The sequence below is a fragment of the Gobio gobio genome, assembly GCF_949357685.1.
Source record: "Gobio gobio genome assembly, chromosome: 3".
NCBI lineage: Eukaryota > Metazoa > Chordata > Actinopteri > Cypriniformes > Gobionidae > Gobio > Gobio gobio.
Genome location: NC_137099.1, coordinates 27,747,368 through 27,769,321, shown reverse-complemented (window position 1 = coordinate 27,769,321; position 21,954 = coordinate 27,747,368). Strand labels below are relative to the sequence as shown.

Here is a 21,954-nt window from a genome sequence, read left to right as displayed (position 1 = left end):
AATGCATAACCTAAATTAATTAATGTAAAATAACAATTATTGTAAATAATTAATAATAATGGGGTGCATAGATTCATATGGTAAAATATCAAAAAGGATTAACCAAACAAACATGAGATCTAAGGTCAAGCTGATTTTGACGATGAGGTAAAAATACAACTGATAAAGAAAAAAAATATAACAAGCATGTTTTAAACACAGTTAACACAATTAAAGGGCAATACTTACGTCAGATACAGTATCATGTGAATTATCCATCTAACGTGACTGAAATAAGGTGGGAAAGCTGTAGAGGAAACGTTACGTTATCGTGACAGCGACGTCTGGTGGCGTACTGAGGAATATAAAGGCTTTTATTGTATTTAGTAGAAGAAGGAAGTAGTACTCTACAGAAACATTACAATACTGATTTAAATCTTTAGTTTTCCCTTTAAATGCGTTCTTATATTCAGCAGTATTTACTTGAAAAACACAAAGAAAGCTACTTACACAAATAATAATAACAATCACATCACAGGTTTAAACCAGACTGATTTGATCGCATCAGACATGCTGTATGGACGCGTACATAGAAAAACTATAAATAGTTAGAAGGACACAGTCAGTTTGATGTCCAGAAAGAGTCAGATATAAAATAGTGCAAAATATAGTAAGGCTAAAATGTACCGATTAAATTACATTATGGCCTAATATGTCAAGTTGCAAGTAATCTAAGTAAGTAATTTAGTATAATACATACTGGTATCAAAATGTGTACAATTCCAAACATTTAATTGTGTTTACCAAAGAAACAAACTCGTCAAACTCCACCTATTTTGCCTTTGCTATGAGATTGGACAATACAGTTTCATTCACCACTCCCCGTTCAGGCAGTCAAATACGAATCCAACACTACGGCGAATGCTTCTCTGGTCAATATTAATTTAGTGATGCTGACGTTGCTTTGTAGGCTTCTTGAAGCGTTGGGCCAGTCACGTAACGTATTTAATATTCATGAGTCACAACCCCCGCTCATTCGTCTACTTTAGAAAAGTCCTACTGGACCAGAGCAGTTACGTAATTAATATGCATGAGGCTCACGCTAGCTACTCATGTCACGTGCTCTCTTCTGAGCTGTCTGAAGTTGAAAACACTGTCCATGTTATTGCTTCCTTTCTGCAACCTGCGTGCAGCACTTCTAATGCAAATATATATTTCCTAGACATTTTTGACTGCGAATTTTTTGCCGAATCTTCTAATTTACTTCAAGGACTGTTTACACTACCTGCTACCTTACTGCTAGATTTTAAGTGACAAGCGAGCCTTCAATTTAAGGTGAGGTTAAGCTCAATGCATTTGCGTTAACGTTACTACTGAAACGTCAATTAAAACGGTCAGATCATGTTATATGGTCAAACAATATGGATTTTTTTTGTTTGTGTAAATAACGTGAAATTGCACGTTTGGCATTGATGTGGTTACTACTTGTTTCCGTGATTTGCAGGCTTAGGAGGACGGTAAACAAGCCTATAATGGCGACTGAGATTGAAGCTTGGACCACTGCCCCCCAAAACGAGGGTACGAACATTAAACCTCTGATTGCCTTAACAACTAATCATTTATGTATTGAGCCTGCATTTGGCTATTTAATGCATATGGAGGTTGGTCTTTTACGCGGTGTCGTTTTTGCAGACGACATGGGCTTCATGTCGCGGTCATGTTCCACCATGTGCTCGGGCAGAAAGGCTTGTAACGTTATACCACATGCGTATTCACTTCTAGAAAAATAATCGCATTATTGCATCAGTATCAAGATATCACTGGTTGTTAATGTGAGCGCATGTAAGCAAGAAAACTCTTTCATGCAAAACTTTTTAGCGGAAGCATTTTATACTTTCTTCTTCTTTTAAAAATAGTTTCTCTAATAAAAAAATAAAGTGGTGAAATAAAAGCAAAATTTTCCCTCATTTGACACAAATTAACTATCGTTCATAATGTGAACTACAGCCTGGTACCAAAACAGTTAACAGCAAAACGAGCTAGCATAGATGGTAATGTTTATTGCTGCAAAATTGGCTTGTGAACAAATCAATATGGAATGACCAATTGTGTCATTAAATACACAACTTTTATAATCACGTTTATTTATATTTGATCTTGTGTACGATAAAACCATTAAGCTTCTTTGTTGAGGAAAATTTGCTAAAATATGAAACTACGCCCCCTTTCTTAGATACCCGGATGTTTTTTTTTCTTGCCACGTGAGTTTGAATATGAATATTTTGTAGAATATATATATATATATATATATATATATATATATATATATATATATATATATATATATATATATATATATATATATATATATATATATATATATATATATATATATATATATATAATTATTATGATTATTTATTTAAATTTTTTTTTTTTATATATTTTTTTTTTTTTGCCTTTGTTTTCGTGATTTACTTTTACAAATACAGCGGCCAGACTAAAATAAGTGATATGCCAAGAGTTTAAATGGAATAAGTGAGAAAAATCTCTAGTTTGTGTGTACATGTTTATATTACAGTTTGGGGACCAAATGTAAGATTTTTTTATTAGAATATCCAAAAACCAATAGAACAACATTTTAGTATAATGGCCTGTGTCATTGCCAACCACCGAGCTGACTCACAGAGTAACGTTATAACAGCCTAACTTTCAACAGATTCAAATGTATTTTTTGTATGATTGTTTTGACCAACTAAAACAGTGCTGCATTACCCCACAGTTTTAATTTGCCAAATAAAGTGACCCCTCGGCCCCGCCTGCTTCATACCACAGTAACATTAATACAACTTAAATACATTAGCTCATCCATGAAGATGATTTCTGCCTGAGTCCCATCGGATTGCTTTTTATCAGCTGTGGAGGTTAAGATGACAACTCCCATGATTCTACCCTCATTCACAGCATTATCAAGCTTCGCCTTTGTTATTGTTTTGAATAAGCGACCTCTCCTGGACGATACTTGTATAATGTGCTTTTAAATTATGTCTTATATTGAAATAAGTCAATTACACACATACAATAGCTTATTTTTATTGTCATTTCTGTTTCTGGATTGGATGTATGTATTAACAGACGTAGGCCTACATTAAAATACAGACACAATGAACATAAAAATTATTAAATATTCTGATATGACACAATTTGATATATATACATTTTATCCCTGTGTTTCTTGCATATTTGCAGCAGATGTGTAAAATATGTGAAACGTTACCTCTCAAACATTTATGCAAGTATCACGTGTCACCATGTGCAGTTCTGGAGGAAAACAATAAAGACAATAAATGCACATAATTACTAATTAATAATATGGTTTAATTTGATAATTAATTGGCTGATACATCAGAGCATCGCTATTTGGAAGACATTAATTATATAATATTACAACCCAATCTCACGGCAATTCAAACAAATTTTACGAGGGGGCTAATTCGTACAAATTTGTACAACCTCACTCGTACGAATTCGTATGAGTTTTGCTAAATCTTCCCATATTACGAATACCTGCCAAGTTTTGGATCCCTATTTTTGTTAAACAATCATAGTGCATATGTAATGCGCAGACTAGAAAGGCAAATTTGCACTACTGACTGTACAGTATGTTGTTGTAAGTTGAGTCTAATGTACACCCCCAGAAGATTTCAGAGGTAAATAAGCCATAGTTGTTAAAAATAGATAAGACGTTTTCCTTTTATCATGGCAAATGTTCCTTATTGACAGTTAAACTGCTGGTTAAACACACCCACCACGCCTCCTGTTCTCCTGCTTGCTTAATACTTAATACAAAAAGGAATCAACATGGGGTTGTTATTGAGAGACAATTTTTTTTATATATATGTATATATATATTTAGCTGTTCCTGGCACATATGCAGGTTTAAATACTGTAGTAACTACAGTGTGGTTACTTTCTCGTCTGACCGTAGCTAGTATTTAGGACGGGAGTATTTATTACCATGAGGGCCACTCCTACTTTCTCCTGTGAATGTGTACCCCCCACCCCCACCCCACATGTAGACTGTACACTGCCATATGTAGTCAGGCTTGGCAGGAGCACTAGAGAGCCATCAGAATAAGCAATGTCAGCTTTTCTGCCTCCTTGTGCTGCTGCTGCCCTCTTTATCTCTTCATTTGCATATCTTTTTATGTAGTCCAGTGAAAGCAGAAAAATCTTATTGAGGTTTACTCTCTAATGTTATTTCAAACACGTATGCATTTTCATTTTGAGTCTATCCCTTTAAAACCGAGTAGCATGTGATTTGTCAAGAAGTCTGTTTTTGGATGAACCTCAGCTCATATTTATTGCAGTTCTGAGATTAGCTTTGAGAACTTGACTTGAGTGGACTCAATTTTTACATTGTGTTGTGGAATAATTTTTTACATTGAGAAGTACTGTATCCCATTTGCAGTATGCACTACAGGTATTGGGATATACTATCAAGTTATTAAATTGCATCTTCATAACACATGCTCTTTTTATTACATCCTATCTCAGTGTAAACATGTCAGATTCAAAATGCAAAAATTCAATTGCATTCAAATCCGTTCTGCCTTTATCTAATCAACAACCAATGGTAAGAACCGAATCCCTGCCCTAAATTTTTTATTTTTTACATGGCTGTATATGTTACAATATAGAAGAAAAGATCTGTCACTACTTCCGTTTTATCATGAAATTAATTTAATATTCTTTTAGTGTACCCATTCCTAAAGTAATAGTTTTTTTTTTTCAAATTGAGCATCAAAGTAAACATAAATAACTTGTGTACCATATACCAAGCTACTCTACACTAAGTTCACTACACACATATTCTTAATGTAAACACAATGTAAATAAAATCTTTGTTTTACAGAGTACAGAATTTACAGTGATTTACATCTTTAGTGATTATAAAGGGAGTGCTCTTTGCGTGCTATCTGTAATCTGTTCAAATTAAATAATCTAAAAAATATTCATGCTGCTAAGTACACAATGAAGTGTGTTAACCGTATTTAAAAGTATGGTTGAATCCTAAATTGTCACGATTGACGTAATTACCAAAACAATGGACAGGACAAAAAAGTTCAATAGCAGTTAAAATAGTTTTTGCTATAGTACCAGAATAGGTACAGCGAACCTTGAAGTTATTACTGAAGATTCTTAAGATTCCTTGTGTGTTCCATGGTAAAAAAAATTACATCATACAAGTAAAAAAAAATGGCAATTGTTTTAAAACTATTCTATCAAACTATTCCTTGAATTTCAGTTACCTTGCCCTTCCATATTGGTGACACAAGAAGCAGTGCATTGTTTAACACCCCCACCCCCCCATAACAGGTCCAGGGCCTGAAATTCAGCAATGAGAACTAGAGGCTGAGAACTAGAACATTGTTTTTCAAGGTTTTCAGATGTGAATATGAGACCCTGACCAGGTGTGCGGGAAAGACAAACATTTCTGCATGATGAAATGAAAGCAGGTTGATGCAATATATAAAATGTCAGTATTCTTAAGTTTTTGTAAATGTTTAGTACTTTTTAACCCTGTTTTCACAGCAAGTCTAGTCCCAGACTAAAATGCATATCTGAGATGTTTTAACAGAAAGAAACTCGGGTATGCTAGCCTGGTTAAAACCAGACCATTCTCAGTAGTAACTGAGTTAGGGTCTGGCAAAGCTTCATAGACAAATCATTTCCAAAGGGGCGTCACCAACGAGCGTCGCTCAAATGCCTCTCGGCGCAATTGGATAGACCTAAAACCAATCAGAGCGATGAGGGAGATGACGTTTGCAGAGCAACAGAGAAACATTTGGCCGTCTCTCAATATGCGTTCTTGTCTGTAATTGTGTTCTCAAATAGGAAATGTCCCCGGTTTCCATTTCAGAAATCTGGTCACCTTACCTAAACCACATATTAATATTTAATATATTATTTTAAAAATGTAAACGAAAAGAGGCAGGGTGTTTTATACTTCGTTTTATTATACATATATAAGATAATAAATGTAGGCCTAGCTACACGTTGCCTGAACCACATTCGTGTGGCTATTATGTTTAAGATTTTTATTTTTTATGAAATGAGGCAGTGGTGTTTTATGACATATTTCGTACGCGAACTTCTGACTTGCGTCCGTGACTTACCACGTTTGACTCCGGAGAACAAACTCCGAGGACGGAAGGACACTAGTCCGCCTACAATGCTGATAGTATCACTCAGTATATATTTGTATATGTAGTGCAGGCAATGCATATTATCTTCAATGCATGTTTATAACAAAACGAAATATAAAAAAACCCAGCCTCTTTTTGTTTACATTTAAAAAACACACACACACATAATATAGGCATAATATAGATTATCACTGTAATAAATTAAATATGACATAAAACACAACCCAGTCTCTTTTTGTTAAATGTCAGTTTATGTGTAATCATTAATAGCAATTATAAAAGTAAGTAAAAGGTATAAGAAGCTATACAATAAATAAAGCAATTCAGTCAAAGTCAGCGCTAGGAGACTACAACGGTAAAGTTTAATATCTTAAAAATATAAAGTTATGAAACTTCACTTTGCCCTCAGACAAAACGATCTGTCTGGGAACAAATTATAGATTAATGAGAGCAAATATCAGCCGTTAGATCTACACAAGACCAGACGAATCATATCTTATGTTTAACCACTACAGAGACATCAGAGCCAGCGGCAGACGGCAGAAGGACTGTCCGAGGAAAGGCGCCTCTCGGTGGGGTTCATGAGCGATTGAGCGCCGCTGAACCACTGGAGTTCACAACTCCGAAAACGGCAAATCAAATTTTTAAAAAGGCGCTCTCTAAACAACTACATTCTCGCCTGAAAAGGACTTAAAACTATATTTTGTAAAACATTAACACTACCAGAGGGCTCTCGCTAAGACCCATTCGTTTAGCCACCAAAGGGCCAAGCTGGTATCAGACTTTTGCCGAATCCAGTCGGTAAGACAGCGATAACATCTTTTTTAGATATGAAGGCTTTGAGTGTTGTTCTTTGCTCGGGTTTTAACGAAAAGGAAGAGTTTAAATCGCTTAAAACAGACGCGATAGCTGATTCGAACGAGTGATGCTCCACGGCGGCAAATCTGCTAACGTCGCTGCGCTGTCGTCATCGCCTAAAGCCCGCCCCAATGTTTCTAATTGGTGCCGCGATTTCTAGGGATTAGAAATGGGTTTGAATGGGGTCTTTGCCAGACTACTTGCAGAGCAAATCTAAATTTGCCGGAAGTTGTCTGGGTTTTCCCAGGCTACGGGTATGCCTGAGTGATGTATAAAACTTAACATTTAAATGGAAAATTGTGAATTTTCTTTTGGCCTTGTATTTGCATAGCACTTGTACTTGTATAGGCGTTTATAAAAAATGAAAACCAGCAATATTCATAGTACACAACGGCAAGTTAAAGTATAAGCTATCTAAGTAGTTTCCATTCTGTCTGTCTCTGGTACAGGTGTGTTCTCACTGGAGAAAGAGCAGGAGGATGGGTCTTATGGCACCGAGGATCTGAATGAGTTGGAGGTGAATGGGAACTGGACCCCTCAGGAAAAGGCCCTACATGAGGCCAGACTGAAAGCTAAGGCTAAGCGGCGCCTGCGTAAATCATCCTCAAGGGATTCCACTCGGGAATCACTTTCTGAATCGGTTTCAGGAGAGCTTTCTACCGATCCACAAAGTCCCAAGGGTAAAAACGCTGCAAATGACCGAAAGTCACGGGCTGGAAAAGGTCGAGGACTGCCCAAAAAAGGTGATATTGTGAAATATGAAATGTTGTCTAATTATTTGTTTTTCCAATAAATCAATTAATTAAAGGAAGATGGATACTATATCCTATATCCACATATATCCTATAACCACAAAACGGGATCCATTTAGCCTCAAGTGCCATAATTTTAACTTTGGTTATTTGTGTGGTATGACCAAAATTTTACATCACAGTTACACTATTTATCATCATGATATGGCTATTATTGCTGCAAAATTACCCCCCAAATATTTTATTATATATCAGGGTTGGAATTCCTGTTTTTTTTTTATTTTTATAAATTATCTAAATTAATAATTGCATTTTTTTTATGGATCCAAACCACAAAATAATATAGTAACAGATAACAGTCACCTCTTATGTTCTAGTGTCTATTGGATAAATGTTTTATATTTCAAAGTCCTTTCTCTCCATCTTTTGCATTTGGCTTTCTTATAGCTGTCTTATACTGATTTCTCTTTTGAATAGGTGGAGCGGGTGGTAAAGGTGTGTGGGGAGCAGCGGGTATGGTTTATGAGGTGGAGGAACCTGATGTTAAGGACCCCAACTATGATGAATCTGCACAGGTATGAATACACCTACTATTTAGTTTTGCAGCCTATACATGAAGCACACTTTACACAATATTTCTCTTTTTTTAACAAATTCACAGCGACAGTCAACACATTTAGAATTGGGGGTAATAGTTAAAAGAGTTTGTCCAAAAAAAAAATAAAAAAGTAATAATTTACTCACCCTCATGTTGTTGCTTATGATTTTCTTTTGTCTGTGAAACACAAATTTCAAGCTCCAAAAAGGACATAAAATGGTTTTATTTTCACTAGTTTCATCAAAGTCCTCCGAAGCAATGCAGCCACTTTGTATGATAAACAGACAAAAATTTAAAACACAAGTTTGCAGATTTTCAACCAGCTTTGTATTGTTACTATTCTGGCAGTACATTTAAATAAAAAAGTGTACTCTTTCTCTGTGTTACCTGCACCCAGATATCCCAGTTTATCTGTCAGCAAAAGTCCAACGGATACAAGTAGCATGTCTGAATTTATAATACTCATAAAACAGTAGGCGAAAAAGTATGACCTACTACTTCTGAAAAGGTTCAGTCCTTCTGAAAAGTGCACAACCACTGGACACTTTACTATCCCCTGAGGCCATGGTACTGTATTTGTAAATGGCAGTGAACTGATGCCGTGGGTCACATTTAAAACATAGCAGATGTAATATGTCCAGATATCATTCATACTATATAGAACATGCTTTAATGTTCAAGTAAGTTTCAAAGCAAATGTAGTATCTGCTATAAAGAATGCGTTTTCGGACACAGCTCATGCATACAGAGCCTAAATCAAATATGGTGACGTCACTAACATCATTCCTGCATCATGACATGAACACCAATGAGGTTTGATGTTTGGAATGGCATAAGGGTGAGTAAATAATGACAAAATAAAATTTTTTGTTGAACCAATCCTTTAAGAATCGTCCTCTGGAAAACCCAAAAGCCTTTTTCAAAGAGTCAGTGTTTCTCTTGTTCAGTTGAGTGGGATGTGAGCTAAAAGTGGTTCTGGCAACACTGTTGGTATTCATGCTGTTTGAATACTGCTGTGATGTTAATCAGTGCACTGTATCACCCAAGTGTTTTACAAACACAGATGGGCTATAGTAATGAAAGTTTACTGAGAGATCTACTAGGGCAAATAAAAGATTTTCATTATTATTTAGTATTTGTTATCCCTTTATGTTTAAAGGTGTTTTTTTCCTAGTGTCAGACTCTTGTTTGTTTATCAGGGAGTCACGGTGTATGCCACAGTAGTACCAGAGCTGGACGAGGGAGAACTTGAGAAGACTATCAACCCCATTGTGCAGGAGTACTTTGAGCATGGAGACACCAAAGAGGTGGAGGTGAGCTACAGTTTATCACGAAGCCAGATCATGCCAAATAACTAGTGCTGTCATTGGAAAAAAAAGAAAGATTAATCACACATTTTTCTATAATTTTATCGTGATTAATCGCACCTAACATTTAAAGTTTAATATATTTTTACATTTTAATAATTTCACATTTAATCTCCAAATGAATGTAGAAACAACAAAATGACAGTATATTTTAACCCTTTGACGTGTATAATCCCAATGGTGTGATCAGTCTTGACTGGTCCCTGGAGTAGAGGTCTTCACGGGTCCAAAAATTAGTACCCGAACCCGAAGAGACCCGTAATGCGCTAAACGGAACCGACCCGCCCCGTCTATTGTTTCAAAAGCTGGACCCGGACCCGTGCAGATCTGAGAAATGCCAAAAAATGTAGTACCCGGAACCGACCTGGACCCGTCTATTATTTAAAAGCTGGAACCGAACCCAGCGTGAAGACACAGACCCAACTGAACCCGATTGTCACATATTCCATAATAAACTGATATTATCAAGTCAATAAACAAGTTGCGAAAAATATAACTTTGTTTCTTACCTATAGCCGTCGTCTCCCTTCCTTGTAACGTTACGTTACTTGATTGTGATGCATTAACTTACATCTTTGCCAAAAATGTTAATCCATGTTATTCCTCTCTTGTTATTCCAAGCATGCTTAATTCACTCATAATTTCAGCTTTAAAAGTCTACTTTATGTCACGGTGATGGATGACAAATGCGTCTTTGCAGATTTGCATTTCGACTCTAACTTAGTTAACTCGCATAATAACTTTGACTGTTTGCCTTTTTGAACTATAATAAAGATTGCTCGTTCGGTGGCCGCTGACGTCAGCATTATTTATTTGCTATCATCTCTGTGAGCCGAGTCTGACCACCAAAACTTTAAGATTAAATAAGACGGTTCATTCATATTATTATTAAAGTCAGTCACACTCACAGCGGAAGCTCGGGTTGCCATAGAGACACGCGCTTGAGACCGCACATGCGCGTTAGCTGGAGCAACCTGAAATAGAGCTTTTTTACGCAATTTGAACGTCATAGAAAACATTTATGTGACAGTTCACCTGAGATTGTGTTGCTGATTTGAAATATATGATTTAAATATAAGTTCAAATCAAACTTCAGCAGTGCATCACACATAGGCTAATACACTTGACAGCACTTACTTTTTTCTCATGTTTGTCCACAATATGCATGAAGGATGCCCCGACAGAAGAGGTGCCCGTGGGTTTAACTTCTTTATATTCGTTTTTTTCGCACATCACTCATGAAGGTAACCATTATTACCGTGCGCTTGCAACGGCTGAGAGCGAGTTAGAGAGAGAGAGCACGAGCGCGAGGTGAGCGAGCAAGAGAGATAGACTGCTCGTGTTTTTCTTCTTTCTTTCTTTTATAAACCTTATTTCCCGGCTCACACTTTTCTTATCCTAATTTTACAAGTTGCAAGTTACAAAAACCACACAAGCAGTACTGACTGACTCTGATCACGGGCAGGTGTTCTCCGAGTCCGGATCGACTCGGGTATTACACACAAATGTTAAATAGACCCGGGACCTGAAGTAATAGATTAGGACCCGGCCCGGATCCGGCTGATCATTTTAAAATATAGACCCGAACCCGTACGGGTCCCGGGTCCACGGGTCTGGGGGCTCCGTGAAGACCTCTACCCTGGAGCACACGATCACACGGGTGTGATTAGAACAGTCAGTGCATCACGTGATCAACTGCTAAATTGTTGATCACGTGATGGACGTGTGGTTTCGGACTTTGGCTGGCGCTGAGCCAGAGACAGACACACTCAGCGCTTGTCATATATCACTACTATTCAGTGTATTCAACCACATAATATTTATTTTAGGTTTCAGCTATTTAAATACACATAAGTACTAGCAAAAAATATATTTAAAACTTGTTAAATACACACTGATGTCTATGGAAGCGACAATAATAATCCTTTCAATTATAATATGACGAGGTGTTTTATTTATATCAGATACGCATTGTATAGTTAACTCTATTCTTCTCCCTGTTCACTGTCACTTATTTTCATGTATTTCGGGAGAAGTGGGTGAATTTACATGATGCAAATCTGACAGATCTTATTCTCTGAATTGTGGCGCAAACTAACATGGCAGCACCCATCGTGTGTTATAAATCAACTAACATGATCATTATAAAGGTTTTTAAACAACAAAACACATTCATTTGCACATATTTGGGAATCGGAATATCAGAGTTCATGATATAGTTAACAGGTTTGAAAATGAAAAACAAAATAAAAGCGATACATCGGTCTTAGAGCACTATTGTGGCTGTGGTGTGTCATGTGACAAGCATGACGAGTCCCATATAAATAATGTGATAAAATTTTTTTTTAAATGGTCTTAAAGGGATAGTTCACCCAAAAATGAAAATTGTCATTTACTCACCCTTAAGTTGTTCCAAACCTGTATACGTTTCTTTGTTCTGCTGAACACAAAGGAAGATATCAGACCTCGGCAGCCATTGACTACCATAGTACCCCCCCCCCCCACTATGGAAGTCAATGGCTGCTAAGATCTGCTTGATTACAAACATTCTTCCAAATATCTTCCTTTGTGTTTAGCAGAATAAAGAAATGTATACATTCAGGTTCGAAACAACATGAGGGTGACTAAATGATGACACAATTTAAATTTTAGGGAGAACTATCCGTTTAAACTCACGCTGGGGTTTCATCTAGAATATTTTAAGCTTGTGTGCAGAAGGTTTAAATATTTGTTTAAATATTTAAAATAAAAGCTTTTAATTTTAAGATTTATTAGGCTATATATCATGGCTCAACGCTAAGGATTTTTTCTATTGACCAAGTCAGACTGGTTCAGATTTTTACTTGCCCTGGCAAAGTGCACAAAAAAGTTATTGTTTTGGTTGTTTTTGACCCGTGTAACCTTGTAAGCAGTGCTTTAAGATTTTCCGGTAGGTCTAACAGGAATTGAAAAAAAGTTGTCAAACACTTTACAGACTTCCATGCATAAATCAAATATAGATTAATCCTTATTAAAGCTACAAAGTTATTCAATCAAGAGCAGTGAGGGATTTTCTCTTTTTCAATGTTTTTTAATTGACATTAAGGAAGGACAGACATTAAAGCAGCAAGTTGCTGTCACTTTAAGACCTGCCCCACCTGACATGGCATGGCATCCCATTTTCTCACAACTTCATTTAAGACTTTATTTAACTCATTTAAGACTCAGATTAAACATTCAGTTTTGTATAATTGTATGTTTTCAAAAAGTTCTGTTCAAAAAGGTTGAAAAACACTGCATTAGAGAATCATACTTGGTCTAGTAAACAGTATTCTAACGAATGTGAATCTTCAGAATGGAAACCAGTAGTGGTGTCAAAAATATCGATATTTCGATATGCATCGATACTGAAATATCTGAAACATTACGATACTCATTTTCTACAGTATCGATACCAGCCGCGCTCTCCTCTCCTCTCCCACCGACAGCGAGTTGACACGCACCGCCTCCTCTCATTCAGTCCGGTTAACCCTCTGAACACGGCGAACGGGTGTTCTGCTGTATTTAACGTCATGACTGCGTGTTAGTGTTGGCGTGACGGGTCTGAATTTCGCGCGGGATTGCACATAACATTAATTCTACTCATTCCCGCAGATTTCGTGCTCGCATCTGAAATGCACACACACATACTGTAATAAAGCCGCCTCTGACATACAAGGGCAAAAATGAGCTCCTTTTTCCAGCTTATTAATGGTCAAATACACTCAAAAAATGTCTCAATGTCAATCTTGGTGAGTATTAACGTAAACACAGTCGTAAACAGTTCAGGAAGAATGTGTAACAGGAACAGTGTTTGGGATCCATGTGTGCGTCGGATCTTAAAGGGACAGCGGTTATTTATTATTCAAACTACAAAAAGACAAACGATCACTTACTGCTCTTGACTGATTAACTTGTGTAACTCTAATGGATTCATCTGTATTTCATTTTTTTATAATGAATATTATCCAAATTTTATTTTAGATTTGATTACTTTTGTTTTTTTAAATTCAGTTTCTTACCTGAATACCGTTAGACATACCTGAAAAAATAAAGCAGTCTATTTAATTTGTATCTTTATTCTATTGTATTTATTTGTGCTATTGTTAGTCATTTGTTTATTTGTTCTTATTTTATTACTGTTTACCCGTCTTTTTAAATTCAATTTGAAATCAAGCTTCCTTGTGCTGTAGCTATTGCAACACAATTAGTTTGCAAATATTTGTGAGATAATTGTAATGGTAATTGATCAACGTTTATATATGAGAAAAACCTTAAAAGCGTTATCATATAAAGTGATCTCTTCTGAAGAAAATTTTAATTGCCTAGACTTTCAATAGACGGACAAAAAAAGAAATTATATAAAAAAAATCTATTTGACAGAATATGAAATTTTTTGCCCCGTGGTATCGAAAATGGTATCGAATATCGATACTTTGTTAGGTATCATATCAAAGTTAGAAATTCCAGTATCGTGACAACACTAGAAACTAGGGGTGGGAGAAAAGGTTGATGCATCGCGATTCGTTATCCAACGATTCAGAATCGATTCTCAAAAATTCAGAATCGATTCTGTGTTCAATTCAAATGGCCACTTCACCACTGTGCGCGCGCGCGCGCGGTCACCGGCCAAACAGAACCACCCGTTGATAGGCGAGCGTTCGTATGATGGTGAATTGCCTTCGTTTAAGATAAAATGGACAAACTACGACCTGCTCAGGGGCGTCACACCCGTGGGGACACTTTTCCCGGTGAGAGGGTTAAACACCTGCACGTTTTATGCAGTGTTTCCGCAGTTTTGCTCAAACGCCCTGCAGCAGTCGCTCCTCCGTTTCTCTGGCCGCTCTGTGCCTGCACTCGCTGCGGCTGCCTCTCCATTTCAAAAATTTATTTTGCTTATTAAATGCAAAGTTTTTAATTTCAAAAGCACTTCTAAATTAAGTTAATATTTCCAACAAACGAAATTCTCAGCCAACGAAGTGGTGCTCAAGTAAGCTATACGGCGCTTGCCTTGCCATTAATGATTAATATCACTCCGACGTCTCCGATGCGGTGGCCGGGACATAAACCTACCAACATCCGTGGCGTAATTTTTGGAATGACTTATTGAATATTGCTGAACTACTGCACAATGTTTCAAACGAATGGAAAATTCTGAACAAAGAGTTAGTTTTGGCGAGTGATTCGTTAAATGTCTGTAACATGACTGTTGCAGCTCGGCAAGTTTTCTCATGTGAGATGTTATGCGCACACACTGAATTTGGCTTCTCAGCGAGCGCTAAAGTTGTTTTTCTTCTGCATTAACCTATGTTTTAAAGATTTTTTTTGTGGCTCTAACCAAAGTAAACTTTTTTTTTGCTTTTAAAGACATTTTTTGTAAAAATGTTCTAAAGAAGCTAAACAGTTCTCAATTTACAACTAAGTGTGACAATTTTTCATTCTTAATGATTGTTCTTTGCAATTGTATATATGGCTTATGTTTCATTTAGAGCTTGTTAATCTTGAATATAACTTTGTTAATAAAATAAAAGTATTGAAAGAAATCTTCATAATAATTTTTAATATGGCAATACTGTCAAACAGATATTCTAACTAAAAACAAAACACATATTAGTTCCAATTTTGGTTAAAATGTAAAGTTCACGTATTTGCCCAGCAGGATAATTAGTTACCAAAAATGTATGTTAAGAATCGTTTTGGGAATCGTATCGTTACTCCCAGAATCGGAATCGGATCGAATCGTTAAGTGCCTTAAGATTCGCACCCCTACTAGAAACCAGTTAATTCACCTCCCAGCAGCTTTCCACAGTCTTTGTAAGTTGTTGATCTAAACTTTTTTCTCTCCTTCGTTCTTTGTCTGGTAGATGCTTCTCAAAGAACTGAACTTGGGCCATCACAGATATGAGTTCTCCTCTCTGGCCGTGTCTCTGTCTTTGGAAGGCAAGGCCAGCCACAGGGAGCTCACATCACGTCTTCTCTCAGACTTGTCTGGAAAGGTGATGTCTGAGAGGGACATGTCACGTGCATTTGACAAAATCCTTAAAGAACTGCCAGACCTTATCCTGGATACACCGGAGGCCCCAAAGGTAAAAGAGAACAGAAAAATGCCATAAAAGACTTAACTCAAGTTAATTCAAAATCTAATATTCTGTTTTGTTTATTCATCATGTCGTTCCAAACCTATATGAGCACATTCTCTATATTACCTGGTTCCTTTTTTTCTTCTTCAGATGCTTGGTCAATTTATTGCGCGAGCCATTGCTGACCACGCTTTACCCATGAGTTTCCTTGACTGTTACAAAGGCAAGGTGGATTGTGACCATGCCAGGTGAGCTTGCTGTGACAGTCTTGGTTATTTTGGGTTATTTGCTTAGATATTCACCAACAGTCTTGTGTCTAGAGTGTATTCTGATGCTGTACGTACCTGTGGTGACTGCCTCTGATTGGCCATTGATGAAAAATGCTTTTGCTTTGTAACAATGATGCATGCTTGTAGAAGTAACATTTATTATCTTGTAGCATGGATGTAAAGAAGCTCATCCCAATAAGAGTGAACCCACAAGCAGACTAATCAAGTTGGGATACTAGTCGACTAGTCACTTAAGCAGTTTTTGCACATTCCTAATAGGGATTAATGAATGGTGTGCATTTGAATTAAAACGTTAAAATAGCTACTATAAGAACTGAAGTGGTAAAATTGTGCTTTCACCAGTCACTGTAGCTTGTGGGCAGTGAAAGTAATTATCCACACTACATGCTATGGGGTCCTAGATGGAATATGCTGTTCATTTTGTCTATAGTGTAAAATCATTATACATGTTTTTTTCTATTTTCTGTATTATCCACCTCTGACCCGCTGATATGCTATTCCCACGTTCATGTGTTCATGCCTTTTTTACTGTTAGAGCTGCACTGGACCGAGCATCAGTTCTGTTGTCCATGAAGAGGGAAATCATGCGGCTTGATAATGTGTGGGGAGTTGGTGGCGGCCAGAGGCCTGTCAAACATCTCACCAAAGAGGTAAAGTGAAGGCTGGCTGTATTTCAAATCCCTAGAATGGTACTGTAAGCCTATCCTATGATCAGCCAATCATTAATTCAAGTGCTTTTAAACAATTCAAGCGCTATAAGACGTAAAAGAGAACTAAATTCAGTACCGGCATGCTGTCTGTGAAATGTGAACACAGAAAGCCACTTCTTAGATTGCATGGCAGTACTGATTTGAGTTGTATTTTGTGTCTTATTGCGCTTGAATAAACAAAAACACAAAATATGTCAAAATGCCAGTATTAAGAGAGATTCAAGATGATAATAAACACGCACAAAACATATTTTGGCAAAAATTAGTTTCCAAGCTGAGAATGTACATTAGCCATTAACAAAGTTTACCATTAGCCTGATAGCTGAAGAGCCACACTAGAAAGAATAGCTAATGGTTAGCATAGTAAGCTAACATGACATAAGACAACAAATACAGACCCAGTCAACTTCGAAATGTTGTTTCTCTGTAACAGTAGCAAATATGAAATGACAGACAAGCAAAATTACAGAAAATGATAAATAGAATATTGTTGGAATCAGCATATCCCATGGAATATAATGACACAAAGAAAACAAAAAAAAGCTTTGGTAAAACGCTAGGTGATGCCATCTTCAAGCTTCTTAGGCATAAAACATGTAAATGAAGAAACTCAAGTTTTGTTCAACATCCTGCACCTTATTTGCTGTTTATACATTGTTGCTGTTTGTTTTACAGATGAACCTGTTGCTAAAGGAGTACCTGGTGTCGGGTGTGCTCTCTGAGGCCGAGCACTGTCTCCGAGATCTAGAAGTGCCACACTTTCATCATGAACTAGTCTATGAGGTGTGGATAAACATTTCACATACAGAAATAGTCAATAATTGAAGTATAATTGTAAACAGCACTGTCATGTAGACAGTCACTAAATGCACTTGCATTGTCTAATTATATATACTGTATACACTGAACAAAATTATAAATGCAACACTTTTGTTTTTGCCCCCATTTTTCAAACATCTAAGACTTTTTATATGTACACAAAAGGCCTGTTTCCCTGTTATTTTTTGAAGTGTAAATAGCACTGTCATGTGTATCTTAAGATTATACAAGGAAGATTATATAAGCATGTGTTATTATATTTGATGATTAATTACAGTATTGAGTTACACAAAGTTTTTCTTGCTTTCTCCTTCGATTTATTTAATCTTCCTGTCACTTTCCTGATGTCTCACCTGTTTTTCTGTCTGCTTGATATAGGCTGTTGTTATGGTACTAGAGTCTACAGGTGACGCAGCTATACAGACGATGGTCAAACTCCTCAAGGTGTTCTGGCAAACTGGCCTCATAACTCTCGACCAGATGAACAGGGTTTGTACAAACGTGACTTTGTTTTGTTAGCTATTATGTAGCTGGGTGATTTTACACTGTTACAAATTATCTAAAAACATTAACATAATTTTTCTAGTAATTTCAGATCCTAAAGATTGTTTATTATTGTTATTATTTTAATTATTAGCCAACAGATGGTACTGTTTATAATGATGTAAAATAGGTGTGCGATGGTACACGTATTCGTACTGAACCGTTTCGGTACAGGGCTTTCAGTAATTTGCACGCGTGTATCAAATGGTTCCGAATGCAATCTTTAACAGTTAACAGCAGGCTTGTTTTAAGCGCGGAACATTTATTTATTATATTTAATGTTTCAAAATATTTAATAATGAACTTAACATACAATTATTTTGATTTATTATTCATTTGTAATTATTTTTAATAGTTAAAATGCACAAATAAATTTTATATTAAAAGTCGGTAAACTCATTAATTCATAGAAAAAATTTATAGTTTTAGAATTTTATTTTAATTCCTAGAATCAGATCGGATTGTGAGGTGCCTAAAGTTCCACACCTACTATGATAGTGGATGGTGATTTATTCTACCATTTTTAACTACTGCCTTTTCTGCAAAGTTTTTTCCAGTCATCACCAAATTTGCGTCTGTTGGACCATGCTTGTATTCAAAACAGTTTGCTTGTAACATCAGCAGAAGTTTCTCAGTGAAGCTTGTTGTGTATTTACATCCACCTTGATCTGGTAATTTGAAGGTTACAGGTTTAAACCCTGCAGAGGACAGTCTGAGAGAACCATTATTATTGTTCCTGTGAGCAAGGGACATAAACCCACATTGCACAAGGGGTATCCCTGTAGTTTTTATTTATTCACTAGTTTCTTCATTTTCCATATTTTTAATAATCTGGCATTAAACTTGTTACAGTTATGATATAATATTTTAGCTTTATCTGGTCATAATAATTTTTAAATCAATAATTCACATAATCAGGTTAAATATGGAATAGCTCTGACATTTTTCTTACAGTGATCCTAGTTGTTTGTGAGAGAATTAATGGGTTTGCATGTTCTACACAGGGCTTCCAGCGTGTATACGATGAGCTGCCAGAGATTAACCTGGATGTGCCTCATGCACACTCCATTATGGAAACCTTTGTGGACCTTTGTTACCAGGAGTCAGTCATCACTAAGCAGCTGAGGGATTTCTGTCCAACCAGGTCAGAGACTTGTCTTCCGTGTTTACTGATGTTCTGTAGAGGATAAGAATAATTTGTAACTGTCTGCTATGTAATGGTAATTCTCTTCTTGTAAACACTAGCATTATAACGGATGTATTCCTGTGGCCAACAGAGGGCGTAAGCGCTTTGTGAGTGAGGGCGACGGAGGGATTGTGAAAAGCTAGAAGAATCAGAAGAGCTCCGGCAGGACCCTGATGCTGAGCAGGCTGGGATCTACATCTTCCGAGTACACTGAAATATTCAGCCTCAGAAATGATATCATCATGTAGAAGAGTGACAACTGAGAAATGCTGTTCTCTCCTCTATTACAGGCTTGGTTTCATTTGTTTGTGAATTTATATGCATTTGTATGCAGCATAAATGCTGCAGTGGAAAAAAAAAGTGAGGGGAAATCAGCAGCTTCAGATGGCCATGAAATACAGTTCGGGTTGAGGGATTAATTTTGCTTTATCTTTTTCAGCTTAAGTTGTTTTTCTGTTGTTTTTGTTCACAAGTGTTCACTTGTTAGTGTTCACAGTGATCGCCCAACGTTTAGTTTTTTTTTTGTTTTGTTTTTTTTCAATGTAATGCATAAAATATGAAGTACTAAGAATAAGGTATTAAAATAATTTGTGCTATTCAAATGAAGTACTTGATCAAACTGTTGGGCCAAAATACAATATTTTATAAAGTGATTGGGGTCACTTCTAATGGTTTTCATTTTATTGCATGTTTATCTTCAAATTTGTCTTATTGCATAAAGAAACCATACGTTTACAGATTCACAAGGATCTGGGAGATTTCTTGGTTCGCTGCATAAAGACTTATTTTTTTTGGTTTCTCAATGCTTATTCAATGGTTTATGCCAAATGCATGTCAAGAAATTCTAATGTTTCCGGCTAGTTTTGACATCAGAAAGGGTCTTTGAATGTTTTAGCTGCCGAAGAATGGAGGAGAGAGCATCATCAGGCCGATGCCTGTGAGACTTCTGTCTCCCATTTTCATAGCAGCCGAGTTTTGTACTCTTGTTTGATGGAAGTTCAGAACAACCATTTTCATTTTTAGTCCTGGTGTTTACTTGGACAAAGAGAACCCAGCTGAGACAATTAATACAAATATCTTTATCATTTTTGAAGTGGTAAACTTTTCAGCAATCAATACTTATGGTCTCAATTATAATGTGATGGGAGGATTTTTAGTTTTACTTTTGTCATGCGATCAGTCTTTGTGTCTGCTTGTTCATGGGACACTTTTTCAAAGCAAAACATTATTTTTGTCAACCAGCAGTTCCAGAGTTCCAGCATTAAATACATTTTGACACTAATTATTTCAATAAAAATTCATGATGCTCATATTCATGTTTTTTCAGTCAGTTTGTGAAGTCATTTCTGTGTACAGTAGATTTTAAACCATGTTTACAAGACCTAAAACTAGAAACTACTTAACAATGGATAACAAAACGGGTCATACAAAAATAGTCCAAGAAAAAATTACATGATTTTTTTTACACTGCAAAAAAAAAATGAAGGTGAAGAAGTGGGTGTGAAACCATCTGTAATCCTTGTGCCACCATTTTCCAGAACTATAACCTGCCTGGAGTCTTTAGAAGTACAAGGTATCAGGTCCTCAGAGACTTTGTAATCACAATCTGAAGTGTTGTGAAATACATGAGGGACCAGCATGACATCTCGTACCACTGTTTGAATAATGTATCTTCTAGAATTTGGTTGAGTGAGTTGAATTTAAGTCCATCTCCTACCCTGAAAGGTCCGTCTTGCTCATTGCTTGTAGCAGCTCACAGCTCCCTCGCCACCGCTGCTGTTGTCTGACTTGAACTGGTGCTGGTCACTCTCTCTTTCTCTCTGTCTATAAAGCCTTCAGACAGATAGGTTTTCTATAAACAGCCTTCATGTATTACAACACTTCAGATTGTGATTATTATTAAGTTTGGGTCATATTTCAGGATTCTTTACCATAGCAAAGTCTCTTGACTCTTGAGATCCTGACACCTTGTACTTCTGGAGACTCCAGGTTACAGTTCTGGAAAATTATGGCACTGGAGACTTCAAACCTAATTCTTCACCTTCCTTTTTTTTTTTAGTTAACATGTCTTTCCTTCTTGGCCTGCTGAACCTGCTGAACCAATAAGCATTTTGCTGTCCATTGGTCACACCTTAATTCCGTAGTATTGCATCCTTCTCAATGGCATTTAATACTTTTTTACTTTTCAGTGTGAGTTAAATCTCTTTTTGGGCCCATTTGAAAACTTAACAATTATGCACGCCTGAATATAATGTGTTTTTCACTTCCAGCCTTCTTTAATTATATGTCACTTATAAATGATTAAATACAGAATTAATAATAGTTAAGATTGGTGTGGTTTGGAAGTGGTAAAATATGCTTGGGGGAAAAAAATATGATCAGAATATCAACATTGCAAAATCACTACCATTCAAAAGTTTAGGGTTATTAGAAAGAAGTCTCTATGCTCACTGCATTTATTTGATCAAAAATACAGTAGAATTAATATTGTGAAATGTTATTACAATTTAAAATACCTTTTTTCTATTTTAATAGCTATATTTTA

The 21,954-nt window shown here is 36.3% G+C and overlaps 1 protein-coding gene across 1 annotated transcript; it reads left to right on the top strand.

The window, feature by feature from the left end:
* The first annotated feature begins 887 nt into the window (after positions 1-887).
* pdcd4a (programmed cell death 4a) lies at positions 888-20,721 on the top strand. Its single transcript, XM_079812939.1, has 12 exons — positions 888-1,314; positions 1,484-1,557; positions 7,496-7,789; positions 8,276-8,373; positions 9,596-9,709; positions 15,646-15,867; positions 16,012-16,109; positions 16,687-16,801; positions 17,537-17,644; positions 18,059-18,169; positions 19,228-19,367; positions 19,501-20,721. Exons 2-12 carry the CDS (start codon positions 1,512-1,514, stop codon positions 19,550-19,552), a joined length of 1,398 nt encoding a protein of 465 aa, XP_079669065.1. The 5' UTR covers positions 888-1,314; positions 1,484-1,511; the 3' UTR covers positions 19,553-20,721.
* Positions 20,722-21,954: the final 1,233 nt, after the last annotated feature.